General features: G+C 43.7%; 1 protein-coding gene across 1 annotated transcript in view; it reads right to left on the bottom strand.

Annotated features, from left to right (window-relative positions):
- LTBP1 (latent transforming growth factor beta binding protein 1) overlaps positions 1-19,604 on the bottom strand; it is a 193,036-nt gene that overhangs the window by 158,416 nt on the left and 15,016 nt on the right. Inside the window, exon 3 of the mRNA XM_086460519.1 lies at positions 19,187-19,475. Within this exon, the coding sequence (XP_086316645.1) occupies positions 19,187-19,475 (289 nt within the window). The remainder of the gene's footprint in view (positions 1-19,186; positions 19,476-19,604) is intronic.

The following is a 19,604-nucleotide window of genomic DNA, read 5'->3' as shown; positions in this document are numbered from 1 at the left end:
CCTTGTTTACTATGAATAACTTTAAAACGGCTGTTCTCAGAAAAAGCTACTTCAAAGCATTTCAAAAAAGTACAACAATTAACAGTGGCTGCTGTTTTAAAATTTTTAGAAAGACAAACACGCAGCGTTAAAATGCAAACAAACCAGCAGATAACACATTTACCTTTTTTGTAATATTATTACTAGTTACAGAGTGTAAGCCTTAGGTAACTCAACCAGGATTCCAATCTTACCCTATGAAACACTTCAAAAAACCACAGCAAAGCAGAAATTACAGAGCTAGGATCATACAGACCAGATACACACAGCAAGAAGCAGGAATCAAAGAGGAGCTCCAAGAGAGAGACAGACTTCCCAAAGTGAAAATTTGTCACCAGACCTCCCCCAGGTCATTTGTATAAATACCATGTTTAATTTTCAACAACGACAATGCAGTACAAGTAAATAACAAAAAATGCCAAGGAGAATCTCTGTCCTCTGTTGGATGCGGAGGGGAACATTGTCACCAAGGATGAGGAAAAGGCTGAGGTACTTGATGCCGCCTTTGCCTCGGTCCTTAATAGTCAAACCAGTTATCCTCAAGGTAATCAGCCCCCTGAGATGGAAGCCGGGGACTGAGAGCAGAATAAACCCCCCATAATCCAGGAGGAAGCAGTTAATGACCTGCTGCGCCACCTGGACACCCACAAGTTTACGAGTCTGGATGGGATCCACCTGAGAGTACTGAGGGAGCTGGCGGAGGAGCTGGCCAAACCACTCTCCATTGTTTACCAGAAGTCCTGGTCAACAGGGGAGGTCCCAGACGACCGGAGACTTGCCAACATGATGCCCCTCTACAAGAAGGGCTGGAGGGAAGATCTAGGGAACTACAGGCCCATCAGCCTGACCTCAGTGCTGAGGAAGGTTATGGAGCGGTTCATCTTGAGGGTGCTCACTTGGCACGTGCAGGACAACCAGCCAGCGTGGGTTCATGAAGGGCAGGTCCTGCTTAACCGACCTGATCTCCTCCTACGACCAGCTGACCCACCCAGTCGATGAGGGGAAGGCTGTGGGTGTCATCTACCGGGACTTTAGCCTTTGACGCAGTCTCCCACAGCATTCTCGTAGCGAAGCTGGCGGCTCATGGCCTAGAGAGGTGCACTCTGCGCTGGGTAAAAACCGGCTGGACGGCCGAGCACAGAGTGGTGGTGACTGGAGTTCAGTCCAGCTGGCAGCCGGTCACAAGCGGTGTCCCCAGGGGCTCAGTATTGGGGCCCATTCTGTTTAACATCTTTATCAATGATCTGGACGAGGGGATCGAGTGCTCCCCAGTAAGTTTGCAGACAAATTGGGTGGGAGCGTTGATCTGCTGGAGGGCAGGAAGGCTCTGCAGAGGGACCTGGACAGGCTGGATCGATGGGCCGAGGCCAGTGCTGTGAGGTTCAACCAGGCCAAGGGCCGGGTCCTGCCCTTGGGTCACACCAACCCCACGCAGCGCTACAGGCTGGGGAGGAGTGGCTGGGAAGTGCCCGGCGGGAAAGGCCCTGGGGGTGCTGGTCGAGAGCCGGCTGGACACGAGCCAGCCGTGTGCCCAGGTGGCCAAGAAGGCCAGCAGCATCCTGGCCTGTGTCAGCCATGGTGTGGCCAGCGGGAGCAGGGAGGGGATCGTGCCCCTGGACTGGACACTGGTGAGGCCGCCCCTCGAACCCCGTGGGCAGTTTTGGGCCCCTCGCTGCAAGAAGGACATGGAGGTGCTGGAGCGTGTCCAGAGAAGGGCAGCGGAGCTGGTGAAGGGTCTGGAGAGCAGGTCTGGTGAGGAGCGGCTGAGGGACCTGGGGGTGTTTAGTCTGGAGAAGAGGAGGCTGAGGGGAGGCCTTATGGCTCTACAGCTGCCTGGAAGGGGGGTGTAGTGAGGTGGGGTTGGTCTCTTCTCCCCAGTAACAAGCGACAGGATGAGAGGAAATGGCTTCAAGTTGCACCAGGGGAGGTTTAGATTGGACAAGAGGAAAAATTTGCTTACTTTGTGGTCAAGTGGTGAAGTGTGGTTTTAAACGTTCAAGTGTTTACTTGAGTGGTCAAGCATTGGAACAGGCTGCCCAGTGAGATGGCGGAGTCACCATCCCTGGAGGTGTTCAAATAATGTGTTGATGTGGCACTTGTAGACATGGTTTAATGGGCGTGGTGGTGTTGGGTTGATGGTTGGACTTGATGATCTTCGAGGTCTTTTCCAACCTTAATGATTCTATGATTCTGTAAACATCAATTAAGCAGACAGCAGCTATAACATCTCATCCCAGTACGACCAGACTACGCATCATGTAGAAAAAGCAGCTGCAGTTCATGTTACATGACAACATCCCGATACCCTGTATAGAGCAGCCCAGGTGGCATCTAAGTTAAAGGAACTCTAGGTCTCTGCCCGTACTTACCATGCCTTGCTAGACCTTAGGCTTGGATAAAGTTAGAGCACTCATTACAGAAGCTATGTAGTGTTTACCCAGTTATAGTTTACCCACTTCATATTCCAGCAGAGAATCCCGTAGGCTGACAATTAACCCCTATGACATCTCCAAAAGAAGCTTTGCCATAGAGCATGCAAACATTTCAGGCAAAACTACAATCATAACAGTGAGCCCAGTACTTTCCTCTCACTTGGTTGGAGGACTTCACATGCAGGTGGAATTAAGTGCACTAACAGCACAGCACTCAAGAAGAAATGGCAAGGTCCATACAAACAGCTCTCCGAAGATAAGTGCCTGACGGCAAAATGGTAGGAAAACTACTAAGAAAAAAGTGCCTATGTCCTCCTCCTTTAAGAACTTCATTAGCCAAAGCAGCCAAAAGTAAAACCTGCTCCCCTGAGAAAAATGCCATCCCAGCTGTAGAAATAGGAAGCTATAAAGTCTCCCTTCTCCAACAGGAACCTGGAAAAAGGGGTGAAATGCCATCCCTCCAAACAGACCAGCTATTACGGAAAGGACTGACAGCCTGACTACTCTGGAATCACCCCCAAGCGATCTCCTTACCAGGAGCACTGCACACAGAATCAGTTCCTCTCTACTCTTTCAATAATAGCAGAATTTAGCAATGAATGGAAGGAAAGGAGGGGAAAAATGAAAAAAAAAAAAAAAGTCACTGAATTTATACACCTCTTTCTTTTTACAACCTCGTTCTCTTCAGTCTTCATCACCTGAATTCCCATTAGAAGTGTTCCAAGTGTACAGCTGTGGGTTACATCTCTTTTTAATCTCACTTCCAGAAGCACATCAAAAGACAATCCAATTTAGGAATTCACTGGATTTCTAAATGGTCCATCAAAAAAACCCGTATTTATAGACACAGCCCTCCAGGGTGCAACAGAAGGAAAATACTTCAGGATGCAAAACATACACTGCAGTGAAAAGCCGCTGGAACAGTAAAAGGGGGGATGAGGGGGAGTTGGCTTCTGGTTAAGGATCTGCATGTGTGCAACAGCTGGAATTCCCAAACAGGCATTATATAACAACAACAAAGCCGCTCAAAGCAGTGAGGAGACACAGCTGGGACTGTGGTGACCAGCAGTTGTCCTCCACTTCAGAGCTTCAAGGTTCTAGTGCAGGAAGCCAGAGAGACACCAGAGCTCTTGCTCCAGTAAATACACGTATAAATATATTCCTGCTTCACTGCAATTATTGACAGTGGTATCCATTCTACAACCATCCTTGTCTACTATGCATAAACCAGAACAGAACCTCTATCACAGCAGTGATTAAGATCAGAGTATTCATCAATTATACAGGTTTTACATCTCACTGCCACCTTTTCCACAAGCACATACAGGCTATAAAATGCAAAATGGTCTAAGGAAAGAGCTTTCCCAGTGCAAAATCCATACAAAGATACGTAAGTCTAACTTTACGCTCCCAAAACTTGTCACATGCTAAAAGTACTTTAAAAGATACTTAAAGCTAAATGGATTCTAGACTCAGGTACTGCTGTCCAGAAGCAATCACTGAGAAGGATTACCAAAGTATTAACTTTGCTTCAAGGTGATCTGGGAGTATGGTTCAGAACATATTTAATCAGCATCCTGGGGGGGTGGAATCATAGTGAGACTTTTTCAAAGAAATGTAGAGGTACTAAGATTGTCAGCTTTCTAACTATGAAACTGATGTAAAGACAGGAGTACTGCCTACAGCCTGTACGTTTAGATCTTGGTTGACTGTTTCCTGCACCACAACTTTAGTTAGACTAGTTCTTCAGAACTTAACATTCTTTGTGTTACAAAAGTATTTTGGAGTCGTGCGTATTATATAGAGACATTTACTTTTTCTGTGTTACCATGACCTTAGCTATTGAAAGGACAAGGGGCAATGGTTTTCAACTGAAAAAGAGGGACAAAAGGAAAAAATTGTTACAATGAGCCTAAGAGACACAAACAGGTTTGCCCAGAGCAGCTGTGGCTGCCCCCTCCCTGGCAGGGCTCAAGGCCAGGTTGGACGGGGCTGGGAGCAGCCCGGTCTGGTGGGAGGTGTCGCTGCCCATGGCAGGGGGTTGGACCTGGATGGTATTTAAGGTCCCTTCCAACCCAAACCCTGCTATGATTTTGAAAAAGCACCAAATGACAGCGCATTTGTCTCATGCTGTAAAACTTGACACTTTTTCCTAACAGTCTGCACAAACAAGGTGCCAGAGGAGCCCACAGTTTCAGTGCACGGCTCAGGAAATGGTATAAACATAGGGGACTGAAGTTGTCAGAAACTGGAACAGAGAAAGCTCTGCAGAAGACAACTCCATTTAAAGCTTAACAGAACTAGGTTGATGACATTTACCAATATCATAGGAGAATTTTTAAATTGGAGACTGGGATGACGAACCACTTCTACACTGATGAGGAACAGGCGATACATGGAAGAACACTTTTAGAAACTTCTTCTTTGCCCTCATTCTGAACGGGAAGCCAATTCCTTGCCTAATTTTTTCCTCGCTAGGCATTCAGGCTTCTGGCTGACAATGCTTTAGCCCTGTAAAACTCAGCTTCCATAGCCACTAAGAGGAAAACACACGCTCTATTTCAAGCACGTGCTGTTTCACCAAGGATGTACACAGCTCTGAACACCACAGTCACACTCTCAGTGAAGTCAGTGCGCTCAAGTGAAGAACAAAGTTGGCAACGTGTAAACAGGTGAGAAACAGAACAAACTGTATGCTTTTTGAAAACTATGCTTTTTATAGAAGAGGCAACCAAATCTGAAGTACTTGCACGTCTATATGAAACGTCACACAAGTTCAAGAAAGAGAATGGAGAAAGAATGACCAGCTTTATACAGACTTATTACGAAGGAATCATTCCTACCTTGCAAAAGGAAAACTAATGGGAGGATTGGGAAAAATCCATGGAATATCCTGGATATGAAACGGACCACCTGGCGGAGGAGTGATGCTATTTCTCAAAGAGTAGCCTCTCAAACTAGATCAGTAAATTAACCATATCAATCACCAACAGAGCATCCCTGTGCACTGTAATTTCCATGCAAAGCAGAGGAAACACAGCATTAGGACTACATTACTAGCTGCCTAAGATGGTGACAGCTACCATATCACTGAAGCTACAAAAACAGGAAACAACAGTAATGTGAAACTTAAATTACCCCTAAACAACAGCCCAACTGTAAAACAAAATTTTTAGATGTGATTAATGTCAGCTTCATGGATCAGCTCATCAGGAACAGAGAAAAGAATTAAATCTTGTTTTGGCCTAACGTGTGTACAGGATCCAGTTCAAATGTTACCACTGAAGAGATGCTGCAAGACTGAGCAGAACTTACTTAAGAGTTACCATCCTTGAAAGGAGAACTAACATCAAAGATTCCACTACAGCAGTTCATAGTTTCAAAATAGGAGAATGAACATAAAATGGAAGCCAGTTGAAAAAAAGTTAATGAGCTGAAAAACTGTCCAAAAGTCTGCAGACCAAATTAAGCAAAGTATTAAAGAAACACAGAGAAGAAAGTCTCCATTAATTCTTCCTATCTGTGTTCAGCATGAAGCAGCTTAGAAAGGTTCCTATGCCTGTCCCTACGAGAGATTCTCAGGATCTGTTTCAAATTGAAGGACAGAGAAGATGACAGAACAGACAGTCAGTCAACACCAAGAGATCATTAGATGACATAATTCTCATCCAAAACTTCTAAAAGTTAAGCAAGAGTCTACCTGTCTACTATGTAGTACTCTGGGCACAACAGAACCCAACAGAGAAGAACATATTAACTTTCATCCAAAAAAAAAAAAAAAAAAAAAACCCACCCCAAAAAACCCACCAAAACACAAAACATTAGATGGGGTTTAACTTGCCTTACCATTGGTGTGGAATGGTTTTGGTAGTTTGTTACAATCCATTCACAGGCGTGGAGACGTGGATCAAACACAGTAAGCTCTTGGAGACTGACTGGAATCTTGACTAAGCTGCTTTCTCTCTCACTGTTATGAAGGGTGTCTGTCTTGGCTTCCTAACATAGCTGAGTCATGGCTGAATGACAGCCGAAGGGGTGGAGGACTGTCCTATACATATTTGGTTGATCCTTCCCTCACACTAAAAAAGCAATTAGAGCAAACTGCACAACAGTATAGCCAGGCAACAACTCCTCCGATACTACTCCAAAACCGACCACCTTTTTCTTTTCTCGCATCAAAGCTTCACTCAGGCAAGAGGTGTTACATGGCCACATAAAATCATATGCCAACGGGCTTTTGCCATCCCACAGATTAGCTTCCTCCTCCTGTCTGGAATAAGCTCTGGTTGGCTTGAGATCCCAGTTGGCTCCCTATAATTTAAAAAAAAGAGATTCTATTTCTGAGAACCCTTTTCCTGTCAAAGATACAAATGAAAACACTGAACATCCCGTAACACCTGTCTGTGAGACCTTCGCTTCACTAGATGATAGCTCAAGTGAGGACAAAGTGAAATGTTCACGCAGAGGTAGGCTGCATCACCTCAGGAACGTCAATAATCTGAAGTATAGGACACTGCAGCAGAATCTCACGAATGCCTTGCATGGTGGTGTAATGGTGATACTTTATATTTTCAAAATTCTTTCCCAGATATCTCCGTTTTTCTGATGGAGAGAGGTCGATATACTGCTGAGCATTCACTGCATATGCACAGTACTTGACGTGGCCAGATTCCATCTAGCTCCAATCCATCAAAAGGAGTCTCTGATGAACTCCAGTTTACATAAGTAAACTGGATACTTGCAGCCTCCAAGATTTCAACCAAAACAGGTGTGGTAAAAGTCACTAATATTCACATCCAAAAGGTCTTACAAACAAGTCATAACAACAGACTGGACTGTATCCACCAACACACCAAAGGCTCCCCTCAAGAGTTTGCCATAACAATCTGCCCATTTTTCACAGCATCATGAACTAGCAGGATCTATCAAATGACTAGCCTATTTTGTAACAAATTCACGTTTTTCTGCCTTTCACACCACACTTAGGTAAGGCCATAGTCTTTAGACCAGGTCTGTTACAACCCAATTAACAGCAAGAACACTCAACAGAGGCAACTACAAATTATCTGTTAGCTTACAGACTGGCGCTGAAGCATGCACCAGCACTGATCAAAAAGGACACCAGGACTAAAAGCGGTATCTTTGTCATAAAAAAAAAAAAAAAAAATGATCTCCATGTTCTTCGCCAACACAAATGATCCCAGTCCTGAGGGAGAGCAGCCGTTTCAACAGTGACTTCAGCTCCTGCAGGCCGATGACTACATTGCCCTAGAATGATGAATGGAGGTGTTCTTGCGGGCTGACTCAGTGCCTGGCAACACAGAGAGATGAGTAACTACCTTTGAACCACTTCTTGTTCTAGCACATACGCTTCAACAGCACTGCCAAAGACTACAGCAGTGAGAATAGCTGCAGTATCAGAATCTCAAAACACTGGTCTCAGCTTCCTGACAGTTGATGCCAGAGATCCTTTATGTATGCCTGGCGCTGCTGAAGCCATTAAGTTAACCATGCCCTCAACTGACAGCTCAGACCCGCGTTACTAGTCCCAAAATGCCTCTGACCTTCGTTAGGAACAGTGTGAGGACACAGAGCCTCAGCAGTGAAAATATACACTCATATGCAGCCTCAATTTACATAAGGAGACCCCTGTGCAGAATGCCCTGCCACAGTAGAAAAAAAACCTGTAATTACTGTTTTAGAACTGCTAGGATGATATAATTAAATAGCTATCTATATTAAAATGTTTACATTTGGGATCAAGAAAATCCAAGACAGCTGATCTTCCTCAGAACAATCATCATAAAGTGCATGCAGGACAAAGTGAGAGAGAATGAGAGGGGTGGAATTGTTTTAATCCAGAACAAACTTCTGAAAAACTCTTAATAGCAAAGCAAGAACCGCAACTCACTCGCTAAGAGGAAACTCAATGAAGAATTATCTCGGCTAACAGGTGAAACTGTGTTCTGGAGAATAGCTGAGGATGTCCAAGCTGGAGAACAGCTGAGAGGACATGCACCAGAGGAGAGGTGCTCTTCCCACATATCCTGGGTATAGAACAGACCTGGCTGCTAAGGCATCAGATGGCAGGCGACTGGCTCTAGACAAGAAGTCTGAGCAGAGAACGGCTATTACCACCCACAACAGAACATACCCAACGGCAAACACTCAAGTGTTGCCCTCTCTCCACACCCTCAGCTAGGCAACATGCCGCTGCTTTATTGTCCCCATGCCTGACCCTACAGGCCAGCAGAGTGGGCTGGGTTTGTGAGATGAGCTATGCCAGACTAGCAATTCACAGGGTGAATGGGGGGGAGGGCAAGAACAGACGGACCAGGACCCAGGATGGCACACAACACAACAGCAGAAAGGCAAAATAAACATTCTGTTATTTTTCCTTTTCAGTTATTAGTCACAGAGCTAGAAGTTTTAAGTCCCATTTGGGGAAGAAGTTGTGTTAAAAGAAGGCGGTGTGCACGCTCCCCCCAAGCTGTACTGTGCTCCACAATAGAAGTCGAACAGGAGAATCCCAAATAATTTGGGATTGACTCTAACTGAAACTCATTTGGTTTTAATTTGTGTATTAAATCTGCCTACTGAAGCCATAAGAGAATACAACAGAGCTCACATGTACTGATTTCTGTCCATCTGTCATTCAAAAAAGGTGCTTCACTTCAGTATTCATCAGAAAGACAACTACACACAATGAACAAAATACACTGTTCAAAAAAATGTGCTGCCAATAAATGACATATTCCAGTGAATTCAAACCACCCTTTTCAAAATTCTGGCATTCTGCAATACGAAAATAAACCCTAAGTAGAAGGAAAAGCAAAGCTTGCCACCTACTGCCCAATGACATAATAGTATGCACTAGTATCGTCTATCTCCTTTTAACAAATTCCCTTGCCTTTGAAGTTAGTTTCCCTGACACAGAATGTACAGAATTGCATCTTCAATTGTCTTTTTAATAAAACAGAGAACACAAAGCCAACACATGGAATATCCAAAGAGAGTCTTTTCCTTTAAACCAATTTGGCAGGGATAAGCACGAAACCTCATTTATCACAGCATCCAAACTGACAAAGAATTCCTTTTAATACCCTCCAGTGGTGCTACAGACTTTAATAAAGTCTGTCCTCAGCTGCACGATACGTTTTCTGTATAGAGAGTAATTTAAATTAAATTAAAAGAATTATTACAGTAGATAAAGCCCATCAGAAAAGATTTGTTTTTTCCTGTACACACATCTGGAGGAGATATAGCTTTAAATCTATAGATTGCATGAGTAACACAACAGAGCTGTAATGAAGGCTGGTTTATTGCAAGTACTTCCTCTGCCCTGGAAATTCCACGTCTCAACAGCAGAAGTAATGTTTCTTTTTGTTTCAAGCACAGAGAAATTCTCTTCAATACTACAACAATTCAGTGAGCTGTTAGTCTGGATGTATGTATTTTCCTAACACAGCCCATACAGAGTCCTTGCTGAACAACAGCAGGTCCTTCGCTTAGTGTAGGAAGTTGCTTAAAGTCAAGCAGTCATGACTCAACTGCCTACACAACTTCTGAGTACACTAGCAGGCTTATCTTCACACCCAACACTATCTGTGCTAGACACTTCAAATTAGCCAACAGTCCACCTTCTGGTCCTCCAGCACTGCTAAGGCCCTAGGAGATAATTCAGGGAAAATTTGCTTAAGAGAGAAATCAAGAAGCAGTTACTGGAAAGTCCCTCCAATAGAGTACTGCCTGGTTACAGAGTCTCAATCAACATTTGAATGGTAACAGCAGAAGATCCCGCTTTCTCCAGCCGCTGAGTGTTCCTCACCAATTACACTCATGCCTTAAATCCAGTGGTGCAGAAAAAGAAATTGTCTCTCACCAGATACTGCTGAACAGTAACACAAACTTCAACACATGACAACAAGAGTAATAAACCTCCTTGACAGTGGTTACATTAGCAATGGATTATACATTGGGTAAGACAACAGTTTTGGATTCCTGGGAGGAATTTATCAAAGCACAAGGATACATGTCACACATAACCTCTATGGAGCTTAGGTAAAGTGTAAACTGCTGCTCAGTAGGAAAAAGTCTGCTTCTCAGTGAAGTATTCAGACCCCAGCACAGAGGAAGAAACTAAGTTTACTAGAGATATCTCTTGGGGTTCTTAAAATCATGAGCAGAACAGGCTATTCACAGATAAGAAATCAATGAGGCATTTGTAATTAACCAGGCCCAATCCTGAAAATATGTCTGCCTTTAAGGCCAGTTCACATCATTCCCTGAATGAAGATTCCGGAACCATCTAGTTATCTGCTACACCAGCAAAATGCTGAGGTTAAGTACATCCCCTGAAGAGGGGTTCTTTGTGTCTTTGTTACCTATTTAATGAGGTTATTAAGAATGAATTCTCAATATAGATTGGAAGTGTTAAGGCAATACCAAGAGTTATATTAATACCAGAGGCATATGAATCAGCTATTAGTTGCAGCTAATTTTATTTGAAAGGACTGAGGATCAAATATTAAGCAAAACTTCTGATACAAAGACCAAAGGCAGACACATCTACAAACACAATAAGCCTTTTCTCCAAGTTCAATATACCTAAAACAGAGGAAAATGTCCCCTGTTCAGTGACCGTTTGATCATTATAACACTAAACAAAAACACCTAGAATTTTCCAAGACAGAGCACTGTTAAATCATGTTTCTATACCTGAAGTCAGTGATAAACCCTATTCTCACTTTCCTTTTCTTCCTTTGGAAGTTAAAGGTAAAGATGTGTTTTGACAATAGGCATTATTTTTCCACACCAACCTACTGAGATCTATTCCCACAGCTCTAAAGAGGGGGAACAAAAAAAAAAATCACACGGCAACGATACCCATTAGCTCATTGGCCATACATGCTCCAAGTGAAACAGCTACTCGCAGCGTTGTTTTTGTTTCAGCCCCATCCTACAATCAGTACTGTGGCACAGTAGTTTACCTAGAGGAACAAATTTTAACCTGAGTGTGCTACTTTTACCTGTTCGGTTAAAAAAATCTCAGTCAAGTATGAGATCGTTGCATAGCTGGTTTGGCATCACAACCATTTGCTAAGAGAGCAACCCTTTTAAAAGTAAATGTTCTAAGTGCCTAGAAAGACTTTTTGGCACGCGACAACAGCGTTACATCAAACCACATTTTAACAATACAAATACTGCTTCCTAAACCTGAAAACACAGTCATGCTATCCATGAAAAGCTGTGCTCCTTCAGTCCCCAGCAAGCTACTGGAAAGCAGCAAAGTTCTGATCGTTTCCCAATCTGTTGAAATAATTCCTTGATGATAAATGCTAAAAGTTTCAATAGCAGTACAATTTAAAAAAAAAAACAAACCACAAACAAAAACACCCGACTGGAAGAGAACATACCACCTCACAAGACTAACAAGTAGTGCTGAAAACTGCTCATTAAAGCCCTCCCTACGCACCCCCATGCAAACACTGAATGGCCAGGGATACTTTTTTTAAGCTAGGAAAAAAAAAAAATTAAAACCCCTACGTTTTGGAATGGTGGCTTACAGTCCTCTTTCCAAGTAAGCTGAAAGCACCAGTATAGTTTTAGAAGGAATTTACTTTCCTGAAAATCAGTGCCTCAAAAGCAAAGGCAATGATTTCTACACACATGGAGTATGACTAAATCCTTATGTCTCCATCTCGCTGTTACTAACATACATCAGCATGAACATATCCCAGTACCACTCAAAGAAAATAACTGGATGACAAGTTAAATAAAACACTGAGTCTAGCTTGCAGTGCATGTTCAGTTGCTGGGATTGAGCGAGAGAAGGCTGCACTGACATCCTCAAAGAGAACATGCCTTACAGGGCAATATGGATAACCGACCTGCATAAACGCTTTTCACATCGACTGGGAATAAATTAATAACCTGAGGGATAACAGCGTACACTGTTCCTCACAGCAGGTCTCTTGTTAAAAGCATTGTGCAAAGGCACCTTGGAATCCACCTCAACCAGCTCACAACAGAAAGTTAACTTTGCTGGTTCTCCCTGGAGCCACCTTGCATCACCAAACCTGTAACAGGCATGTGCCTAAGAACACAGATTAAACCCCAAGTGGCACAGAGAACAGGAAAAAATCAGATCTAAGAATATTAATAAGGAATATTTTGCCTAGAATCAAAAATACTATTTTCTAAGATTTCATCACCGGAATTACAGTTAAATTGCTTCCAGCTTCCCTGCTGTCTTGGTTTGAAAGACAGGTGTCTGCGGAGGAAGGCAGGAGCTTCCCTTGAAATGGAAAGTGCAACCCCCTTCCCTCCAAATTATTATGATTTTGAAATTAATGGGCGTTCAGACAAAGATATGGGGAATAGGAATAACAGTTCTTTACTAATATATATATATAGATAGATAAAACACAAGGCAGGGAAAAAACAAACAACCCACTGGTTTACACTGACAGAGTCAGGAATACAACCTGACCTCCTGTTAGGGGGGCAGCAGCAGTCCGATAAGATGCTGGCTGCAGTCCTCCTGAAGCGATGGATGTAGTTCTGTGGAAGCAGCAATCAGGTAAAAGAGTCTGGTCTTCCTCCAAAGGTCCAGCGGTAGGTAGGTAGCTCCTGTCCTCTGGAACTCCAGTGGGGGGAAAAGCTCCTCTGGGAATCCAGTGGAAGAAGGCTGCTAGGGTGTTCAAAATCTCCGTTTTTATTTGGCATGGACTGCTTGGCTCCTTCCCCCCCCCGGGCGGAGCATCTCACCATGGGATGGGGAGTCGTGAGGCAGTTCCTTGATGAGCCATGAACAGGAGATAGTCCAGGAGCGAGTTATCGATGGGTCAGGCGATAAGGCATTGTTGTGCCCAGTAACAGGAGATAGTCCAGAGGGAGGAGGCAGGGAGCACCGCCCCAACAGCTCCTGAAGATGGCAATAGAATTTTTTTTTTGTCTTTTGGCACATTTTACACTGTAACCTAGGACACCTGCGTAGTGCAAGAGAAGAGACAGTCTCTCCTCCTGAAGAAAGGCAGCAGCAAACCATACAAGTTCCTGGCTTTGAAGTGAAAGAGTATTACCAAGACAGAATGAAAACAACTGAACTACAACTTTCAGAAATTAAGAAGTTGTCACAGACCTTCTAGTTTTAGCTTGGATTAAAGTTTTTTTGTTTGTTTGGGTTTTGTTTGACTACTATGACGAAATGCGTAGCTCAGCGCATGAAAGCAGTATGATGAATCTTTTTAACCTGGACTTTAGCAAGCTGTTTGACACAGTTGTCATCTTATGTAAAAACAGGTGAAATATGGGTAACTAGATTATAAAGTGGGTGCAAAAACTGCCTGGCTGAATAGGTGGTATTCAGTGATATGAAATCCAACCCACAGGAGGTTAAAGCGGGTAACTATTTGTTTTCCTCAGAGATCGATACTCGGACAGATACTGTTCCACAACTTCATTAATTTGGCCCCACCCAGAGAAAGGGAAAAATCCAGTCCCAGCAATTATACAGACAATTCCAGTTTGGAGGAGCGGTTGCTACACTGGAGGCCTGAGGGATTTTGACAGGCTGCAGAAATGGGCTCGCTCTGTTGGAAGGCAAACATAAGTCCTGTATCCGAGAGACAGCAGCTCTGTGCAACAGGGCCGGTTTGGCGCGGAACTGGCTGGAAAGCAGGCCTGCAAAAAGCCAGGTGAGGGTCCTGGGGGACAGGCCGAACACGAGCCAGCAGCACGCCCCCACGGGAAGAACGCCAATCACATATTGGGCTGCATTAGCCACAGCCCAGCCAGCAGGTCAAGGGAATGGTTATTCCCTCTCTCTGGCACCTGTGAGACTGCATCTCAAGTCCTGTGTCCAGTTACAGCCTCCCCAAGCCAAGATACAGGGGAGCAGGTCCAACACTGGGTCACCAAGACTGTCAGGGACCGGAGCACCCAGCATATGGGGAGAGACTGAGGGAGGTGAGCTTGTTGAGGTGTAAGAAAGGGCAGCTTCAAGGGGATGACATTTCAACTTACAACTGGCTCTTGAGAACATATAAAGAACGAGCCAGACTTCTTAAGAGACATACAGCAAAAGGACAAAGGGTAACAATCGATGTGCAACAACAGTAATCGCAACTACATAAGGAGAACTATTTTTTTTCCTGAGGGTGATCAAACACTGCAACAGGAGTCCAGAAATACCATGAGATCTCCAACCTTGCAGCCCTGAAAATGTTCAAAGCTCAACTGCACAATGCCCCAAGCAACTTCTTATGATCCTGCTTTAAGCAGAAGGTTGGACCAGATTGCCTCTACTTCCAAACTAAGTTTTTCTATGCTTCTAACACCAACACTACCCCAAAGTCCTTGCTTTCCTTACAAAAGTTTCTTATTTGGAAAAAAAAAAGTCAATGTCTTTTTGGACAGAAGTCCAACATTCTGTCAAGAGCTTCCATAAAGTATTTTTAAACAAACCCTACAGTTAAGTTCAAGCACAGGGCTCTAACTAAAAAGTAGTGAAGTTTCACTTGCTCTGTGCATCTTTAGTATAAAAATCTATCATAATGGTGATGAATATGGATGTCCTCCAGAAATATTTACGCTCACACTAGTTATTAACCTCCAAAAACCATTTCTCTCATCTTTTTTTAGACCATCACCTGGTCAGTCATCACACAAACCAATCTTAGAACCACATGTCTAAAAATAGATCGCATATAGTCAAAGGTACAAACAAGAACTAGTATGAAAGAGACAGGCAATAGCTAAACGAGCAATCTCTATTTTGCAGCAAACCTCAATCAAGAGCTCGTACAACCCAAAGTCAATAATCTTTGCAGAATATTTCACATACAACATGTAAATATATAACTCATGATTATATAAACAATATACTCAATTTTCAGTTACAACTGTCCTACATTGCTGATTTCAGTAAGGTCACAACAACATGCCCAATTCTTCTCAGTCTTTTTTTTTTTTTCCAATCTAAATTCATACTAATCTCACATCAACTACTAAAAACTGGGGAAATACTGGAAAAAAAATACTACATCCTTGAACAGAAGGAAAAAACAGTTTTAAGACACAGATTGACAGGTTCACTAAAATTAGCAGGTGATACACCTGCCTGTAACAGCATGGGACTAGACCCAGTGATGCAGGAATACAGGTTTGGAGGGGACCTCTTGGGAAACATTTCTAGGCACAGACACACCAGCAAGTCCAAACCTGTCACCTAAAGTCTGCATCCACCTCTCCTTTGATGAGCTTTGCTCTGCCCAACACAAAGGCAAACTTTCAAATTTCATCAGCAACCGCCTCAAAAAGAGGCTGAGGGAGCAATGCTGTGCCACTTCAGCATATCATTGAGCTCCAGCTGGTTGGTGCTGTACTCCTTCTGGGGACCACTTCCAAAACAGTACTAGTAAGTTCCCTTTAAAAAAAGATAGCTATTTTCTGCTCCCACAGCTGGTACACGCAGACAGTCAAGCCGTTGGAGGTACACTGTTGCCAACAAGTGAGAGAATGAGATGTGAAAGGGACACCCAGAGTTACTGGAGAGCTATCACAGGAATTCAGGATCACAAAGCACGTCTGGTATTGAGATCAGAATTCCCAACAGGTTCCAATAAGAAGCAGATTTTTGTTTCTGACACACCACTTGTTTTCAATTACAGCCACCTACATCATCTGCTAACATTCTTATGAGATGAGACCTTGTACCTGATAGTATCCATCTCCAGCCCAGGGCTATGACAGACTTTGCTAGTGCTAAGTGCCTGCGTTCTATCTCCAGGATATTCCAGGAAATTAATCTCTCTCCAGGTTTTCTTCTGTTCAGCAGCATATTCTTCAAGAAAGGATCTCTGTGAAGAAATAAATGAGTTCCCTGCTTTCCTAAATATCATCGCCACCATGACCCTAAGAAAACGTGTAAGAACACACCTCGATGACTGAAGCCGGCAAAGGTGCATTCATACACAAAACAGAGTGGTGGCAGAACAGAAGCACTGCAGAGACAAGCCTCCTCTAGGAGCCGATTTTGGTGTTTCAGGTTGGGTTCTGCCCTGACTCTCACCAGTCCTTGACAGCTCTGCGTAGCAGCAGGTCAGCTAGATCAGCATCCCAACTGCTCCGACAATGGATGATTCCACTTCTGCCATAGCCTTCCATATGTTTCTAGAAAAAAGGCATTCCAAAAAAATATTTGGGCAGCCTCACACAACATACGAGATCACAAGACATTCAAAGAGGAACGGAAGCAGGAACTAGCCCAGTTGCTCTGTGACCATGGTCAAGACCGGATCTCAGAAGGATCTTTCAGCCTTGCAAATTGTCCACCCAAGAACTACTGCTAGCAGTCATTTCAACAGCTGTATCTGAACATCCACCTTCTGCAGCTTTATACGACGGCTCTGGTTTGTGAAACGGCCTGTCTCCATCCCCTGCTCCTATGTCTGGCCCCTGCCAAGGCTGTAGGCTGGCTTCCTCATGACTCCAAAGACAGTTTCCATTTTCCCATTCTATTATTAAGCTGGCTGAAACAGATTTATCTTCATGTGACCTCAGAGACTAACAGTCCTATTTACCTGAAAAAATCTCTCTATATCTGGGAGAAAATCCTTAGGTTGAGAAGGGCCATATTAACAGCAAAGCCCCTGGGTTAACACTGCCTACAGAAACACGCAGAGGCACTTCGATAGCAGGTAACAGATGATGGGTTTTGTTAGGCTGAAGTTGCTTCCTCTACGTCTGGGATGTTGCCTCATGCAACAGGGAACAGATTTTGGTAAAGTGTGAAGTGCTGTAGGGACCCTCTAGAAACACTTTGAGCATCATAGCCTGGCAACTATCATAGCAACACAGAAGAACACCAGTTTATCATCTTCTCTTTTCATAGAAAAGGAACCCTTTACCCCTGGACTCTGTTTTCCAGGAACAAAGCAAAATAAGTCTTCTCCAGAGGCAGCCACAAGCCTTCTAAGCACAGTTTCAGAGTGCTTGGAAGAATACAGATTTTTTCAGGCAAGAACAAACTGCATTCTTTTGTGGTGGGTTTTTTTTGTTTTGTTTTGTTTTTTTAAAGTGTATTTTACTACCCAATTTGGACAACTGGCCTTTATCACAACAAGAAGAATTCCTTGAGAATGCTTGTGTGTGGAGGGAGACAGGCAGACAGAGAGACACACAGTTCACTCCGCAGGAATCAGCACTGATAAGACAGTCTGGCCTCTTTGTACCGATTCGCTGTACTGCACTCTCTGGACTAAGCAGAGAAGCCAGGTACCGAGGATTAGCATTCCTGCTGGTCTGGATGGGAAAGAGCAGAAAAAGCCTGCTGACTGTACTGGTAACTTCCCCTTCCTATTAGCCACTTCAATAACACTTGCTTCACTGATGGGAATGAAACTGGGCTCAGAGTACTACAAAATATAAAAACTAGGTAGCAGTTTCTCTGTCCTGCAAGACTGTGGATGTACTTGTTCCTAAAGCCCGCCCTGCCCCACCTTCTACTTTTCTCAAAGAACATACTTGCTTAGAGTTCAGAGCTCCAAGGGAACTCAGCCAAGTTCCTCCTCCTATCACACAGGACACGTACGAACGCAGTCTTGCTCGTGGCTCTACAGTCAGATGAACTAGGACAACAGTAACGAACATCCTCGGCAGTGCCCAGTGACCTCTGTTCTCAGACACAGCTTTGGAGAGGGGTGGCAGCAGGTATTTTGGTGTCAGGAATGTGTAACTACTCAGGTGCACACTCCTACAATCACAGACCACCCTTTTGGGTTCATTTTCATAGTTTTGGGCACAAAAAACCAACAGTTTATTTCCCAGTCCTGATTATTTTGCTCCGAAGGCTAGAAGCGTGACGGACTGCACCCTGCTTACAGCTATCCAAAAGCAACACCTGTCACAGGACAGAAACAGTTTTGTCACTAGCTTCACCTGAAACTGGAAGGACAGTAGGTACAGACCCAAAACTGTCCTCATTCAACTTGACTGTCACCCTCCTGTGCACCTCCCTCCCCCCATATCAAATGCAGCCCTGAAACAAGTTCAGGTCAGACATTAATTAAAAAAAACATTATAGTCAGAGAAATTTCAGACTCCCTTGAAGTATTTAAACTAATGAAAGTAATATCAAAGTCTGGCTAAGTCACCAGCTACTGAAGAGGCAGAGAAAAAATCCTCCAACAAGAGGGAGAGCTTCCTTGCTACCCATGACAGGCAGATACAATCCTGAACGTCAAACACAAGCACCCAAAAGTATCCATTCTAGTAGAGCTGCATACACTTATTCTAAAAAAGAAAATGTAATGCAAATAGAAGAAAGAATCCAGAACACAAGCACCAAATCTTACTCTCCTCAGTTACGCGAGGTGTTGAAATTCCACACCAGACTCTGTTCTAGGCTAAACTCAAAAGTCATCAGTGTAAATTAAGAATAACTCCTCTGAAATTAGCACAGCACTGTCATTCTAAGGGAAATAAAGTTGACTGATTTCACGGGATATCCTGTTCAGATGAGGAGATCTGGCTCATAAGTAATAGAAGTTTAAAAATCCACTGATAGTGGATAGTTACAATAAAGGGCTCTTAAAAAAAAAAAAACACACCTGTGAAAGTTTCCAAGTACAATTATTCAAAAACACTCGCAAGGAACAACATGATGTAAATCTAACATACTGGACTTCTTGGAAAGCAAAGAAAATACTTACTGTGGTTGCATTTGCTGAGGTAACCCAACAGGATGCTTCTGCTTGATGGTGAATGCCATCTGAGTCATAGGGCCAACCTTTGGCGGGACCTGCACCTTCTGAGAGAAGGTCTGCTGGGCAGCCTGCTGGGGTATGGGCCACGGGGGAACAACAGGGCTCCGGCCTCCAGCGGAAGATGTGTCTTGCATGACTGTATCCTCACAGGAATTACCTTTTGTTCCTGGTTTACACACACAAAGCTGAGGTCGCAGGCACATCCCTCCATTTTGGCATGGTGGTGCACAGTTAGCTAAGAAAAGACATTTTAAAAAGTACCTGTGAAACAAAGCACAAGGAAAATGCAAACCCTCCCCGCAATAAAAAGGTGTTAATTGCTAATGTTAATTGGAGTAGGAGAGTGCAACATTGCTAAGCTCCA

This window comes from Leptosomus discolor, chromosome 2 (assembly GCF_034619465.1).
Source record: "Leptosomus discolor isolate bLepDis1 chromosome 2, bLepDis1.hap2, whole genome shotgun sequence".
Lineage (NCBI taxonomy): Eukaryota > Metazoa > Chordata > Aves > Leptosomiformes > Leptosomidae > Leptosomus > Leptosomus discolor.
This window is presented reverse-complemented; position numbering and strand designations above follow the sequence as displayed.